At 49.3% G+C, this 13688-nt stretch overlaps 6 protein-coding genes across 6 annotated transcripts; 3 read left to right on the top strand and 3 right to left on the bottom strand.

Annotated features, from left to right (window-relative positions):
* Positions 1-535: 535 nt before the first annotated feature.
* Positions 536-3007, bottom strand: F5147DRAFT_566766 (uncharacterized protein; the record flags this gene model as incomplete). The annotated part of the gene is made up of 3 exons (XM_041430818.1): positions 536-724; positions 778-1037; positions 1567-3007. 3 exons carry the CDS (start codon positions 3005-3007, stop codon positions 536-538), a joined length of 1890 nt encoding a protein of 629 aa, XP_041298534.1.
* Positions 3008-3203: 196 nt separating this feature from the next.
* Positions 3204-4774, bottom strand: F5147DRAFT_742719 (Aldo keto reductase; the record flags this gene model as incomplete). Its single annotated transcript, XM_041439560.1, has 9 exons — positions 3204-3251; positions 3309-3469; positions 3525-3775; positions 3827-3905; positions 3956-4106; positions 4199-4212; positions 4323-4452; positions 4503-4526; positions 4739-4774. The coding sequence occupies 9 exons, from the start codon at positions 4772-4774 to the stop codon at positions 3204-3206; spliced, it is 894 nt and encodes a 297-aa protein (XP_041298533.1).
* Positions 4775-4952: 178 nt separating this feature from the next.
* Positions 4953-6866, top strand: F5147DRAFT_255039 (ketopantoate reductase PanE/ApbA C terminal-domain-containing protein). The gene is made up of 3 exons (XM_041428860.1): positions 4953-5218; positions 5275-6578; positions 6633-6866. The coding sequence occupies exon 2, from the start codon at positions 5280-5282 to the stop codon at positions 6561-6563; it is 1284 nt and encodes a 427-aa protein (XP_041298532.1). The 5' UTR covers positions 4953-5218; positions 5275-5279; the 3' UTR covers positions 6564-6578; positions 6633-6866.
* A 112-nt stretch (positions 6867-6978) lies between these two features.
* On the bottom strand, positions 6979-8744 carry F5147DRAFT_768154 (uncharacterized protein; the record flags this gene model as incomplete). The annotated part of the gene is made up of 7 exons (XM_041440935.1): positions 6979-7141; positions 7197-7462; positions 7515-7876; positions 7930-8212; positions 8259-8278; positions 8334-8387; positions 8441-8744. 7 exons carry the CDS (start codon positions 8742-8744, stop codon positions 6979-6981), a joined length of 1452 nt encoding a protein of 483 aa, XP_041298531.1.
* A 259-nt stretch (positions 8745-9003) lies between these two features.
* Positions 9004-10755, top strand: F5147DRAFT_669474 (uncharacterized protein). Its single transcript, XM_041435467.1, has 8 exons — positions 9004-9165; positions 9223-9233; positions 9285-9516; positions 9563-10048; positions 10103-10164; positions 10221-10262; positions 10333-10532; positions 10590-10755. The coding sequence occupies exons 1-7, from the start codon at positions 9088-9090 to the stop codon at positions 10484-10486; spliced, it is 1065 nt and encodes a 354-aa protein (XP_041298530.1). The 5' UTR covers positions 9004-9087; the 3' UTR covers positions 10487-10532; positions 10590-10755.
* Positions 10756-11328: 573 nt separating this feature from the next.
* On the top strand, positions 11329-13617 carry F5147DRAFT_669469 (uncharacterized protein). The gene is made up of 7 exons (XM_041435466.1): positions 11329-11575; positions 11640-11780; positions 11834-11913; positions 11963-12279; positions 12328-12435; positions 12485-12678; positions 12728-13617. Exons 1-7 carry the CDS (start codon positions 11394-11396, stop codon positions 13320-13322), a joined length of 1617 nt encoding a protein of 538 aa, XP_041298529.1. The 5' UTR covers positions 11329-11393; the 3' UTR covers positions 13323-13617.
* Positions 13618-13688: the final 71 nt, after the last annotated feature.

Here is a 13688-nt window from a genome sequence, read left to right as displayed (position 1 = left end):
ACAAAATTTCTTTGAAAATACCAGTTTTATGTCTCGGACTCGACATGGCACACGATTGAATTTTGTGTATTTAACATCCCCAATATCAACCAACAATTGTTCTTTGCAAGCCCGATGGTTTGTTTAGTCTCATCGCGGTCTTTCATCACGGTGCACGAGGCGCAGCCTAGTGTTCCTCTGTTCAGACACCCCGTGTGCATTGTCCACGAGCACCCAGCGACCCGCTATTGCCCGGTTGCAACGCCTTAGGTTTAATGGTCTTGTGATTTATAATTTTCTGTGTCTGTAAGATCCGACCTTGCAAAAGACAATGATTGAAGTCAATAAATATTTATGGCCTCCGAGGACATCAAAAGACAATAGAGTCACAAACGTTGCATAAACACATTGAATTTACAGTACTGTACCGACGATATAACTTTGGCATAACTAATCAGAATACAAGAACTCGTAATACAACAGTCAGAAAATCAGACTAAAACCCAAGAATACAGTCAAGAGTCCGCATCATACATCGTACAACATCACATGACATCTAGGCCCAAGCACCAGGGATGGGCTCCCTGGAGCTGCTAGCCCGAGGTGCAAAAGAGGAAGGAATAAGCTCCTCAATCAAGTTAGTCACAATGTCATCTTCAATGTCTTTAGTAGTGGGAGGATGGGCGACCATCTGCTCCGACACCTTGGCGTTCAGTTTCGGATATGTGCCTTCAGTAAAACCCATCTACAAACCCCTTCGTAAGATATCGAAGAGACAGAAAATAATAATAGGAATACCTCAGACAATTTCTTCATGATGCGCTGCCTGGAACGGTCCTCGAGGCCGCGGCGTGCAGTGTGTCCGATGGTGTGGCTGCGCCTAGGGACACTGAACATCTCGAGTTGGGGGTACAAGCCCCTAGCATTGCTTACGATATGAACCTGAGGTGTAACAGGTGTGACAGGCCGAGAGGGCGCAGGCACGGCTGTGGATGGAGGTACTGACGTCTGCTCATGGACTGGGGTTGCCGCGGGAGGTCCTTGAGACACAGATGTATCTGCGCCACTCACGTTGGGATCCTCCGTCACATCGAAAACGGCAGGTAGCCCGGAGACATCATTGCTACAGATCCGATTTAATATCCTCCTGATCACTATGAAGAAGAGAAGCGAAATACCTTCCACTAGGTTCCTGTCCTTGTTCGCGTTGCTCTGCTGATCTCCTGCTGGCCTTAGCTTGACGATACCTCTCCTTGCGCATCTTATAGTCGGCCTTGGCGCGTTCAACATCAGCCCTGAGCTCCTCTTGAGTGGGTGGAGTGCTTCCGAATATGCCGGAGCCAGACAATCCATCTTCCAGTACAGGAGGGGGTGGTACAATGGGTGCAGGTGGCGCGGGAGGTGCGCTAGGAATGGGAGGAGGGATGGCCGGTATGGCCAGCCCTAAATTTCCCAAACGCCGGTTGCGTGCTTCTGCCAACGTGGTGCGGATGTCACTCGTCCTTGCACGAATTGCATTGTGATGATCCACATGCGGACCAACCTCCTTGGGCCCCCTAAAAGTGCCCCAAAAGCTTGGATGCGGACGGGCATGTGAACTATCCTCCTCCCGGGACTCGTCGAAAGAACCCCGAGCGGATGGAGGCGGACGAGGCCACACATGACGGCGACCAGGCGGCGGCGGCGGCGGAGCGCCCCAGTGATGATGAGGATGAGGGTGGAAATGACCTGGAGGGGGAGGTCCTGGATATGTGGTAAATTCGCGAGGACGGAAGCACTGGGGCTCAGGAACAGATTCCGGAGCTGTGGGTACATCTTCAGCGGGAGGTGGCCGGAATGGCTCAGTCGTTGTCCTAGCAGTTTGGACGGCTTCGCCGACGACACGGAAAATTCCACCAAGGGCATCTGCAACCCTGGCGCTAGCCTCCTCTTCCGCATTCTGAATCTCTTCCACGGTCCGACCAGTTTCCTGCTGAATACGCTCGGCAGCGCGAGAGAGTGCATCACGATGCGCAGTCCAGTATGTCCCATTTGTAGCATTGGAAACGATGTTACGAAGACCCTCTGATAATTCTGGGTGAGAGGAAATGATACCGGAAACTGCCTTCAAGAAGGCAGCTACGTCATGAGTGAGAGTTGATGCTCCTGTGCCGCCCAAAGTGGGGAGGGCAGGGTCGTCAATGGCTGTGTTGGAATCTTCCGTGGATTTCAGCACAGCCTCAGGAAGAACCTGCCCAGAAATGACGGGGGTACTCTGAGCCTGGGCGGGAGTGGCTGTCCCATCGACCGAGACAGGAGACTTGACATCACCGCCAAACGTGGAAGCTTGATCAGAGTCATAAACACGGGTCTGTGGCTGCAGTAGTGCATCGTCACCGAAAATTGAATCGGTGGACAAAGCATCGTCTTCAACTGTAGGCTGCATCGCGACGCGGGACTTGCCCTTCTCTGCGCGGGAAGTAGGCATAGTAAACGTCCCGTTTGAGCGGGTAGTATCTCCAATGGCGTATTCTTCGTCTGTGTGATTAGACTTCTTGGAGACACTGACGTCACTCTCGAGAACCTCCACGAACGCATGTGGGCTCTCCGGAGAGTCACTAGACAAGAAAAGACTACCAAGGCTACCAGGGAGACGCTGCCACTCGTCGTCGACCTCCCAAATGAAAGGCAGCGACTCCTGTTCTCCGAATGTGTTCCGGAAGTGAGATTGCTGTGGGGGTGCGGTATGGTGGCGGGAGGGCGCTACATCGGTGGACCTAAGGGAGCTGAGGTCCTGTACCGAAAGTCTGATAAGCTTGAATTTAGCGTCACCGAGGGTACTATAGTAGTCCTGCAATTCCTCTTCAGAGCTGAAAGTTACTTCGTCCAAATCTTGGTCAAGGTAGGACACCCCAATATTATCGGTTGCAATACCGAACGTTTCATTGATCTTTGAGGATAGAACGGCCCAACTAGGATGCGTAGGAAATGTCAGGCGACGAGTGAGCCCGCCTTGTTTCGAAAGCTTGAATTGCGCAATTGTAGCCATGGGGGATGAAAGGAAGGCGCTAATTGTACAATGTTACTAACTATCAGGAGATAAAGCCGCTTTGAAACTCCGACAGCACTGCGGCCCTCTGCGCCCGCAGCAAGTGAAAATTACAAGGTCACATCCACGTAGTATGATCCGTCTTCTCAGTTCTCGAGCATTCTACACTTGTTCTACACTTCTATCCATCACACCCCTATGCGAAGATGGCCAAGCGACCATCGATGTCAGCGGGGTCATTCAACTGTGGAGCGAATCTAGATCAGTTGTCATGCAAGTGGCACCTCGAGTACACACGCACCCTGAGGTTAATATTCAGTGCACTCAAGGCTGCAAGCTCGGATTCCGAGAGGTCGAAAGAGTTGCAGTCCAAGTTTGCTGACAATCTGTCAAGATTGTTGGACTTTGGAATGACAGCAATGCCTCTCTGCGTAGCCCAACGCAGCAAAACCTGAGCTTCGGCTGTGAATCATCTTACGTCAGGTTCCGTCACAGATGAATGATATTGTACGCCCACTTTTTCCATGCGTCTTGGCCGCAGCGGAGGTCACGTCGTGTGTGAGGAGCGAAGGAGTACCTTTATCACCACCAAGTTCGACGTAGGATTGGGGCCCAAACGACGAGTAGGCAGTCACGGCAATGCTGAACCTCTTGCAAAGTTTGACGAGGGCTTCTTGGGCAAGGTATGGGTGCAGCTCAACCTGCAATACCTGGGGCTCGTACTTGGCATAACGGAGAACGTCAAGGATCAAAGACCCCTGGCAGTTACTGGAGGGTGTTCACCGAACCGCACTGTACAACTTAATTCGCAATAATCACCTCAGGCCAATATTTTTCACCAGCTTCTCATCAACGAGCTCCTCCATTGCACCCCAAGTCTCGTGCATCGGGGTGTTTTCTGAGGTATGATGTCAATCTGAGATACGTCGATCGTAACCCATCACTCACGAGTGTAGACCTTGCCATCATCACCGAACCACTCAGGGGGATAACGGTGGCTAGGATCGACATATTTCAGTGCGACGGGGAAGTGGACGAGGAACAAGTCGAAGTAGTCAATTCCCCAGAGTTTAAGTTGCATCTTGGTGATTTGTTTGACCTGATTCATCAGTCAGTTATTTCGAGCAATGTGTGATGCAGCTGATTTCTGACATGATCGTGAGCATGGAAAGTGTTCCATAGCTATGAAACAATGATGCGCTGAGCTATCATGATAGTGCAACATGTGTGAGAAGGTATCTTGCCTTGGACGTAATGACTGATTCATGAAAAGCAAATTAACTCGTGAGCTGGTTCAAGGGCGAGAAACACTCACATAGGTCCTCCCGCTTGACGAGGCCATCCGCAATAGCTCGGCGCACACCATCACCTGCCTCTTTCTCGTTTCCGTAGTCACCGGCACCATCAAGAAGACGGTAGCCCGCTTTTATCGCGTTGTATACAGTCTAGAAACGCGATAAGAACGCCTGATCACTTTCAAGGATCTGGAACTCACGTCAGCGCATGTGGACTTGGTTACCTGGACAGCAGTTCAGCTCAGGTGTCCAAATTAGTATCAATATAGACTTGCCTTCCAGAGCCCGAAGCTGGAAGTAAATTGGGGTCAATGGGTTCTGATACTGTGTGCAATCGAAAATCAGCACGTACCCAACCACGGGCATCTTTATTTATGAGAATTTAATGGAGTATATATGATCAGCATTTGATATAGACAAATGAAGCGTGACTGACCTTCTGTTGGGTTCTCTTCAAAACAATTGAGGCCATGACTGGTGAGCACGAAATGAAGTGGGAGTATGAGAGTAACGATGGGATCGATTGGTAGATCGATGGGCTCGCCGAAAGACCTTTAAATTTCGATTTGACGGTCCGAAAATTCCCCGTGATATAGAAGATTGTACTTTTTCAGAAAATGCATTGGTGTCCTCGTGAGGCTCAATTATAATATTAATTAAGTTGGGCCATGCTCTCCGAGCTCACGATCGTGAGCGCCAAAGGCCAGTCGGACCGCTGTTGCAAAGGCTTCAGTACGGCACGTGAACTCGCGAGAATAAAATAGAGGGTTCCCTGGGGTTTCCCCGACATTTATCCTGTCAACGTGGCAGGCGACGACGACGAAGAAAACCAACCACACATGCGTGTGACTCATTGAGTCCAATAATTTGTCGTGTAGCAGCTGTTCACACAACGAACTTCTCCTTCTCCCATCGAGTGCGTCCGATCTTCGTTATTTTATTACGAATGTCACATAAACATTTTACCGTCAGCGTGAATGTCCAGCTTGGCACCTGAGGAATTGAATAGTACCAATAACATGCGTTTCTACGTCCTCGGGCTCGGGCCCATCGGCTGCCTCCTCGCACACAACTTACGATCAGTTCTTCCACGCACCCACCCAGTCACTCTCATACAAAAGACTGCCAAGCAGGCGTGGACACCGCAGAACGCAGCTGCAAAAATAACAATTGAAAACCAAGGAATCCGACAGTCCACAGACGGTTTCGATGTCGAGGTGTTCGACAAGCATAGCGGAGCAGGTGGTGGAGTGCGCTTCAACCCCAAGCTTTCAAGGGAGCAGAGTGCCGGATTCACCCCCAGCCATGAAGATTTACGGACAGAACCCATCGAAACATTATTCATAACGACCAAAGCGCACAGCACTGCGCCTGCACTGTCGCATCTAGCTCCACGCCTCAACTCTCGTAGTACCATCGTGCTCTTACAAAATGGCATGGGATTATATGAAGACCTCGTCGAGCGAATATTCCGCAACCCGGAAAGCAGACCGCACTTTATCTTGGCATCAAATACCCACGGAGCGTGGCTCAAGTCAGCCTTCCATGTAGTTCATGCGGGAATTGGGGACATCACATTTGGGATTGTCCCGGATAGCCGCAAGCGTGATTTCGAAGCATCCATGGCAGATGAAAGCAAGCCGCTGTATGAGAGATCACTCAGTTTAGACGACATTACACATCCGGATGATCCTTCATTCGACCAGTACCGCACCCTACGACACACGGTAGCCGTATTACAATCTCTCGATGCTCTTGGGTGCAAATGGAGTCCTATTACAGACGTCCAACTTGCGATGCGCAGGAAACTCGTCGTGAATGCCATCGTGAATCCTCTGACGGCCGTTCTCGGCTGCCGGAATGGCGGTCTATTCAAGGACGACTCGTCACAGAATATGATGCGCAACGTCTGCGAAGAAGCTGCTACTGCTTTCCGTGCACAGATTGAAGCGGACACGCAATCATGGCTCGATTCTCTACCTCCCAGCGTGGACAAGAGTCAGGTGCCAGTGGGGCGTGTTCCAAAAGAACTGGGAGCAGATGCTCTTGAACGCGAAGTCCTGCGCGTAACACACGTAACAAGAGGCAACATGTCATCTATGCTCTCCGACGTCAGGAAGAACAACCCAACGGAAATCAACTTCCTAAACGGCTACCTAGTCAGGCTAGGGGAACAATATAATATTCCTATGCCAGTCAATAAGGCCCTTGTTCAATTGGTCAAGATGCGGTGCTCGATACCCATCGATCAGACGTTTTAGACTCGAGTATTTTGAGTGGGTCTAATTCTATTCTCTCGTCTACATGTTTGCTTATTTCCGCACGAATAGGTTGAGTCATTTGTGTATATACTCAGCCGACAGTGCACGAGAGTCCTTGATAAGCTATCAAGTCGGTACAAACGCTGCATCACCAGACAGTTTAGCGGCTCCGACCTACCGTGGTACCCGAAGATAGAAGTACCCACAATCGAGATATTCTCATTGATCAAGACATGTCAATCACGTCTGGACAGTCTGGACTCGATACGATGTGTGTATTATTAAATGGCTAGTACATGAGGCACGTCCATGTGAACAACCTAGATACAAGTCTAAAAATGCAACGATAAATGGTCCATTCGACTAATAATATGTACGGCGCAAAGTTCACTTCCATTCCATCGATCCAATTATATCAGTGATCATCAGCGTTCGGGGAGCCCCATTTGACGACTCGAGTTGGTCCATCATGCCACGATTCCACTCTCCGACGCGCTAGGGTGGTCATCGTGGAGCCGTGGGTGCCAACGAAGCCAGCTCCATTCGATTGGATGACAGCGTCAATGAACACCGGATACCTGACAACCACAGCTTCTAGCATCAGAAGGAAAAGACGGGATCTATTCGGCTCACCACTTTCCATAGATCTCCTCTGTCCGCTCTGTTGTATAATCAACCCACGTCCAGCCCAATGCCCTGACCCCAGACCACCATTCTGGGTCACGTTCGTCGCTCGTCATAATAACTTGTGTGACCTCGATACCTTTTTGTGTGCGCAGCTCTTCTTGTACCTCGGCCACCCTGCGCGCAATGACAGGCAACGAGGCAAAGCACTGGTCCAGAGGTAGATCATTACAGTAATTGCGGAAGTCACCATGCCGTATGTGGATAGATATATACTATCAACAGTTAGACCCATGGAACAACCCTGGACCTGAAGCTGTCACTCACGGGTGGTGTTGGCTCATTTATTGGCACATTCATAGCGCGCCGAGCATGCTCATTAGCAAGACTTTCGAGGCTTGCATTCCAGCGCATATGTTGGCCTACAAATCTCCATGCGGGACCATAGTCTGATTCCCATTCCCATGCATTCTGGGCACCCATGTAGTACAAGTAATCGAAGCATAGTAGCTGATCATCCGGGGGAAGGGAAACCTGATGTTGAGGGGAAGGATAATTCGTTGATTGCAAATTGTTGGCGCGAGCCTCCGGAAATCCCAATGTGGCAAGGGACCAAAAGGACGCATGACTGTCTGTTACGCCGGGAGGAGTCAGCTTGACCCAATCTGGAGTTCGTGTCCACGAGACATCTGTGATCGCCGCCCAGTTAACCACCAGATAGGGGTGTCTGAATATGTCTCACCGAGCTTGAGCCAATTAAGGGAAAAACTTCCCCGAGGTTGGGTCTGGGTCTTTTGGACGCTTTCCCAAAGACTCCAACAGCCAAGGTCGTCGAGAACCTCACTTTCTGAGTCCTTCACTTCGTGCCATTCAATTATGGGACTCTTTATGGCCTGGCTGAGCCGAGGGACGTCAAACACTTCGCCAAAAGCAAATGGAGGTGCACTGTTGTCAACATGAGAAGGGATGAACTTCGCAATTATGGGTATACGCTCTGTTATGAGTGCGAGGTAAATCAAATTTCCCTAGTTTCCGTGAGTAAGCGAGAATGGAAGCGGATCAATGACTCACATAGGTCATCACGTCATTCGCTAATAAGTGACTGCGGTCAGTAGCGCGAATAGCTGTGGGCTGTGGGTAACGTACTCCAGCCTGCAGAAATCCACGATGTAATGTATTTTGTGTCGTTACGAAGGTTATCTGGGACCAGTGTTGTGAAATTCGAGAGAAATGTCTTAAACGAACTGACTGACCTCGGAAACGCTGGGTGGGTGGGCCTTGGACGTACGACTGCGAGTTGAAGGTAGCCGGATACACAGCCGCCTTCTCAATGTCAAAGTCCAGATAGCTCAAGGGCTTGAGCAGAACAACTCCAAAGCTGAGCAAGGAAACGGCCACCAGAACTATGCAGATTGTCCTGAGAGGTCGCTTTCTGCCCTTAACGGATGCCATTGGCTTGGCGCGGAATGTAGGAATAAAAGGGCTCTCCGGGTCGTCGTATGCCGCCTCTCGTGTTGGGCTCTCTCCCAGCAGAAACTCGTCTGATCTTCTGTCCATGACACGTCTAGGCAAGGGTGGGAGCAAGGCTCATATCGATCATTCAGATCAGCATTTGTATAAGCTAGGCCCTAGGAGGGGGGGTACCGATATAGTCCGTTCCGGTGAAGCTGTGACGCGTTGTCGTGGGAAAGTACATGCCACCTCGATGAACCACTAGCAGTTCCACCCCTGATCTACACCTGCCATTTTGAGAATTCCGGTTTCTTAGCTCACCCGAACGATGAACGTTCTGAACCAGCTCGTTTCGGCTGTATGAAAATGACCTAGCGGTATAATCTGTCCCACATTAAAACCACAAGTTGATCCCTGTGTTCTTCCAGTCCCCCCCATTCTGGAAAGCATGAATAACAGGTATTTTGACGCGAACACACCGAAGGTAGCGGCGGTCGTGGGGTTTTACATGTCCGCCGCACTGGTGGTGAGTACCCTATGCCACGCATAATGTGACTCCAGCCCCTAACAAACACACTGGTAGATGGTTTTTGTGTAAGATGGTCTAACTAGAGTGTGGACATTGACTCAACCCTCTGAGCGCAGGAACAAAGCTGTTCTTAATGGTTCACCGGATTTACCGCTGCTATTCCTCCTCCTGCAGCTGCTCATCGCAGTCTTGCTTCTCCACGTGGCGGCCATGTTCATCACACGTGTCGAGATACCCAAGCTCGAGCTTGGAACCGCGAAGAAGCTCGCACCTGTAGTCCTTGTCAACATTATTGGACTCATTTTCAACACACTTTGCCTGCGTGATGTCGAGGCTTCTTTCTTCCAAGTATGTGGTCTCCTATCAATGTAAAGATCGCCGTTGAACTCCACAGATTGCGCGTGGCCTTGTCCTACCTCTGACGATCATTGTATTCTCTGTAAACACTCGCACTGTGCCTTCTATTCGAGTTGGAATTGCTGCTGGGTCAGTTACCATAGGTTTCTTGCTCGGCGTGGCACCGTCTGCAGCAGTTCCCTCCCACGTTGCACCTTCAAGTCTTTCCCTGTTATATGGTCTCCTCTCGTCGCTTTTTATCGCTTTCCATGCTGTTCTTATCAAGTCCTCCCTCCCTTATTGCAACAACTCAACCATTCAACTTGCATACTGGACCAACTTGGGCTCTGCAATTTTCCTTCTCCCTTTCGTCTTGCTTCACAAAGAAATTCCTATCCTTGAGGACCTTATCCACGACTCGAATTGGGACGGACAAGTATTCCTATGGGGGAGTGTCGTGACTGGCATTTTCGGATTCTTACTTTGTATCGCTGGCCTGCTCAGCATCAAGGTTACAAGTCCTATCACACATATGTTCTCTAGCGTAAGCCATCTTCACTGTATACAGAATATTGATGGGACTATATTATTACCGCAGGCCTTAAGATCTGTTATTCAAACCCTGCTGGGTGTCTGGATATTCAAGGATATCATGACGGTGTATGTACTCGATTCTGATCCATAACGTCTTCGAGATGAACTCTATCTTCTCACAGCAATCGCGCAAGTTCTATTCTGGTTATCATGATAGGCACCGTGTACGTGCCTGTATCGTTGAAGTCTCGATTCTTCAGGAGTACTGATGGCACATTCGTTCCTGGTAATTAGTTATTACACCTGGATCAAATCGTTGGAAACCGCACCTCCGCCGCGCAAGGATGTTGACCTCGAGGCTATAGGAAATACGAAATACGAAGAAGATTCTGATGATGGCGAAGCTACGGTAGTTTTCGGATTATCGGAGGAGGATGAGAAGGAGTAAGAAACCATTGACACTCGTGTCCTTATAATAGGCACGGAAATTTGTCGTGAGTGATCATTGACATCACCACAGGTATATTGCTACCCGAGACAATTGTTATTAGTACGATTCTTACAGACTCTTACTTACCGTCTGGCATCAACGTACATTTACGAACAATCATATTACGGACTTGCAAGTCATTAGCTACATATGTTGTGTTTAGCGTCCCTACAGAGGCCTACAGTCAGGTCGGTGACACCGTCAGGGACGACGAAGCTAAGTCGATGTCATGATCAATTGCGCAATGTAGTATGCATCCGTCGGATGCTTTTAAGTCCGAGTGACGTTCCGGAGTCGTCGTGGATGACACAGCCTTGATCATGTTGGGATCCGATGTCGTCGATTGTGATCACGCGATTACTCTCGCACGACGAGTCTTCCGAGTCGAGCCGTTACGCGTTATCATACACCAGTAACGGCATTAGCCCGTCGGTCGGCTATCGATAACCTGGCCAAGGAATTACATCACGTAGAAGTTCTTGAAATTAGTTCCTGGTGGATAAAAGTTAGTACAGGTGCAGTCAGGCATGTGAACCGCAGTCACCTGAGTGCCTTCCATAAATCAAATGCCACGTATCCCCATTTGTCGACCGCTCAACTTTTATAACATCCAAGCTGTCCCGTGACGACAGATGACACTGGCAGTGAACCTCAGGGATCCGTTCTTTCGCTCTGCTCTTGACATGAACTTCGTAAATTGTGATAATAATAGATTTTGAACCACTCATTGCAAACCGAACTTCGACGAACCAGGTCGAGATCGATTTGATCGGCTTCAGTCACATTAGCACTAAACCAGGGCAAGCAAAATGAAATGGTATTGGTATAAGATGCCCTCATATCTCCCCTAAGCGACCAAGAGGATATGGATACCTCACCTCCAGTGCTGTTGGATACCTCGTACAGCGTCTCCGACTCGGACTCGGAGGTGAAACCTCGTAGAAGCTATTGCTCGTCTCTGAAAGATACATGGAAGGTGGAACGCCCACTGGGCAACAATGAACTATCTTACTTTCTTCCCTCTCGCGCGGATGGCGTTAATGACATGTGAGCTTTCCAAGCTATCTCTTCAATATACGGGCATCTCAGGATAGGTTGTATCACCTCGTAGGTACCTTCACTTGGGCTTCGTTGCTCCAGAACATGTCATTCGCCGAGCCCGTGTTCTTATGGTCTGGGCAATCCTTCGTATTCGTCATCCACTCCTAGCTTCAAAGGTCGTCATGCAAGATTATGACGACGTCAGATTTGTGTAAGTTCAACTTCTAACCTGATGTTGCAACCACATGGTTTTACTATGCCCAGGTTCAACCCCCCGCAATCTCCTGAAGATGCTTTGGTTGATGCAGACAGCAATTTGGAATACAGATCTTCAACCAAGGATGGTACGTCCACGTTGATATCACGATTTCTTGAAATTCATGCGAGTCCTAGAACTCATCGATTCATATCTAAACGGAGCACGAACATTGTCGAACGACCGCTTGTCCTATCTTGTTGTGTCTCAAGGAGGCACATCTTTACCTAGCCCCCCTCTAACGCCTCGCTCTACGTCACCGTTTGACGAACCCGAATATCCTTCATATAATCATGACATCATGATTTGTGCCGCTCACTTTTTGGGAGATGGCATGGCGTTGCACCAATTTGCAAACGACTTTTTTGGACTGCTCGGCGGTGACAAAACCATTCTTGAACTTGAGGCTCAGCTGAAGGAGGAGCTCAGCTCCCGATGGGGCACAGACTCTACGGTATGCATATCTTGTTTGGTCTCAAATTTAGCTGAGTAACGACTCCAGAACGCCGTATTACCGAATGCCTTGGAAGACAACTTTACCGTCAGTCCTAGTAGACTGCGCAGGGCAGCCGAAAAGGTCGACTTCCAGTTAAGTCAGCGAAGATTTGTGGTGAATATTGTGCCTTTTCTTGACGAGTGGTCTGTTGACAACTCGGTAGGGCGGTCATTCGTTCCGGCGACAAACAAAGCAGCCTAGGCATACCATTGTTCCGACTGTTTCGTATGACGCTGAGCGGACGAAAAGCATTCTGAAAAGATGCAAAACGCATGGTGTTTCCGTCTCTGCAGCTACGTTTGCTGCATGTAACATTGCATGGGCAAAGATGTGCTCTGAGAAACAAGACTTGTCAATGTAAGTCAAGACATTTCGATTATGCCTTTCATATCCAACATTTGTGCAGGATGATGTACTCGGCTTTAAACCTGCGCCCATATTTCACGGTGAAACCAGCAAATGATTCGTACTGGTTTCTTGCGATCGGCTATTTCAACGTGATTCTTCCAACCTTTATACCTCGGTCGATCGACTTGTCCTCGGTATTCTGGCATCGGGCCCGAGTTGCAAAGGAGCAGAGCATTCAAGCTGCCAAAAACAAGATGATCGTGTCACGTAGTCTCTTGATGACTGAAGAGAGGGGAAAACGGGCTTGTATCTGGGCTAAAGAAGACGATGAAAGGGAACGTGGAACATTTGTCCCCCCCCCTCCTCCTGTTCCGGCCGTGGACACCGCACCACGCACGCCTTCTACTGCATTAATCGGCTTATCCCTTCTAGGAAACCTCGATGGCATATACAAACATGGAACGTTCCCTGCTATCAAGCTCCACACACTAACGACTGGTTCGCGGCAGCGGTCCGGAGGCATGCTGCTATTTGGGTACACGTTCGCTGGCAAGTTGTGGGTCAGCCTCGGATATGATAAAAATGGCTTTGATAAGGTAATGGTGGAGCAGTTCTGGGAGAACATGCTGCAGACGATGGACGAATTGCTTTGAAATGATATCAATACTAATTGTAGCATGGCAGAAGCGAAGGGGAACCGAACTGTGCGAATTTACCCCAAGGACTAGTTAAGTCTACGTATAACCCAGACGTTTTCTCTTGCTATCTATAGTTGTGGACTTTATCCTCGCTTACTATCTTTCTTCCACTCCCACGTAGTTATTAGACGAAGGTCTTCGTCAAATGGACATCCGATTTCCTCGACCTCGTGCCCGGCAAATTGCGTTTCATCGATCGATTACGATCGATCTAAACTATGCCCATCAGGAATACCACGTTACACGTAGGACTTTCGAGAATTTCGGTATCTCGAATTATACAAGCTAACTTTCGCAAGTTATGAAATTGTTCACGTGACC

The sequence above is a fragment of the Suillus discolor genome (assembly GCF_016758755.1).
Source record: "Suillus discolor strain FC423 chromosome Unknown F5147scaffold_4, whole genome shotgun sequence".
NCBI lineage: Eukaryota > Fungi > Basidiomycota > Agaricomycetes > Boletales > Suillaceae > Suillus > Suillus discolor.
The sequence above is the reverse complement of the archived record's forward strand: the minus strand, read 5'-3'. Positions and strand labels throughout refer to the sequence as shown.

Excerpts from the sequence above, each read along its gene's own strand:
- F5147DRAFT_255039 (XM_041428860.1), top strand. The coding sequence starts at position 5,280 with ATGTCCAGCTTGGCACCTGAGGAATTGAATAGTACCAATAACATGCGT.
- F5147DRAFT_669474 (XM_041435467.1), top strand. The coding sequence starts at position 9,088 with ATGAATAACAGGTATTTTGACGCGAACACACCGAAGGTAGCGGCGGTC. Across the intron at positions 9,517-9,562 it reads TCGAGGCTTCTTTCTTCCAA|ATTGCGCGTGGCCTTGTCCT; the intron begins GTATGTGGTCTC and ends TGAACTCCACAG. Across the intron at positions 10,049-10,102 it reads TCACACATATGTTCTCTAGC|GCCTTAAGATCTGTTATTCA; the intron begins GTAAGCCATCTT and ends TTATTACCGCAG.
- F5147DRAFT_669469 (XM_041435466.1), top strand. The coding sequence starts at position 11,394 with ATGGATACCTCACCTCCAGTGCTGTTGGATACCTCGTACAGCGTCTCC. Across the intron at positions 11,576-11,639 it reads GCGGATGGCGTTAATGACAT|GTACCTTCACTTGGGCTTCG; the intron begins GTGAGCTTTCCA and ends ATCACCTCGTAG. Across the intron at positions 12,436-12,484 it reads TAAGTCAGCGAAGATTTGTG|GGCGGTCATTCGTTCCGGCG; the intron begins GTGAATATTGTG and ends ACAACTCGGTAG.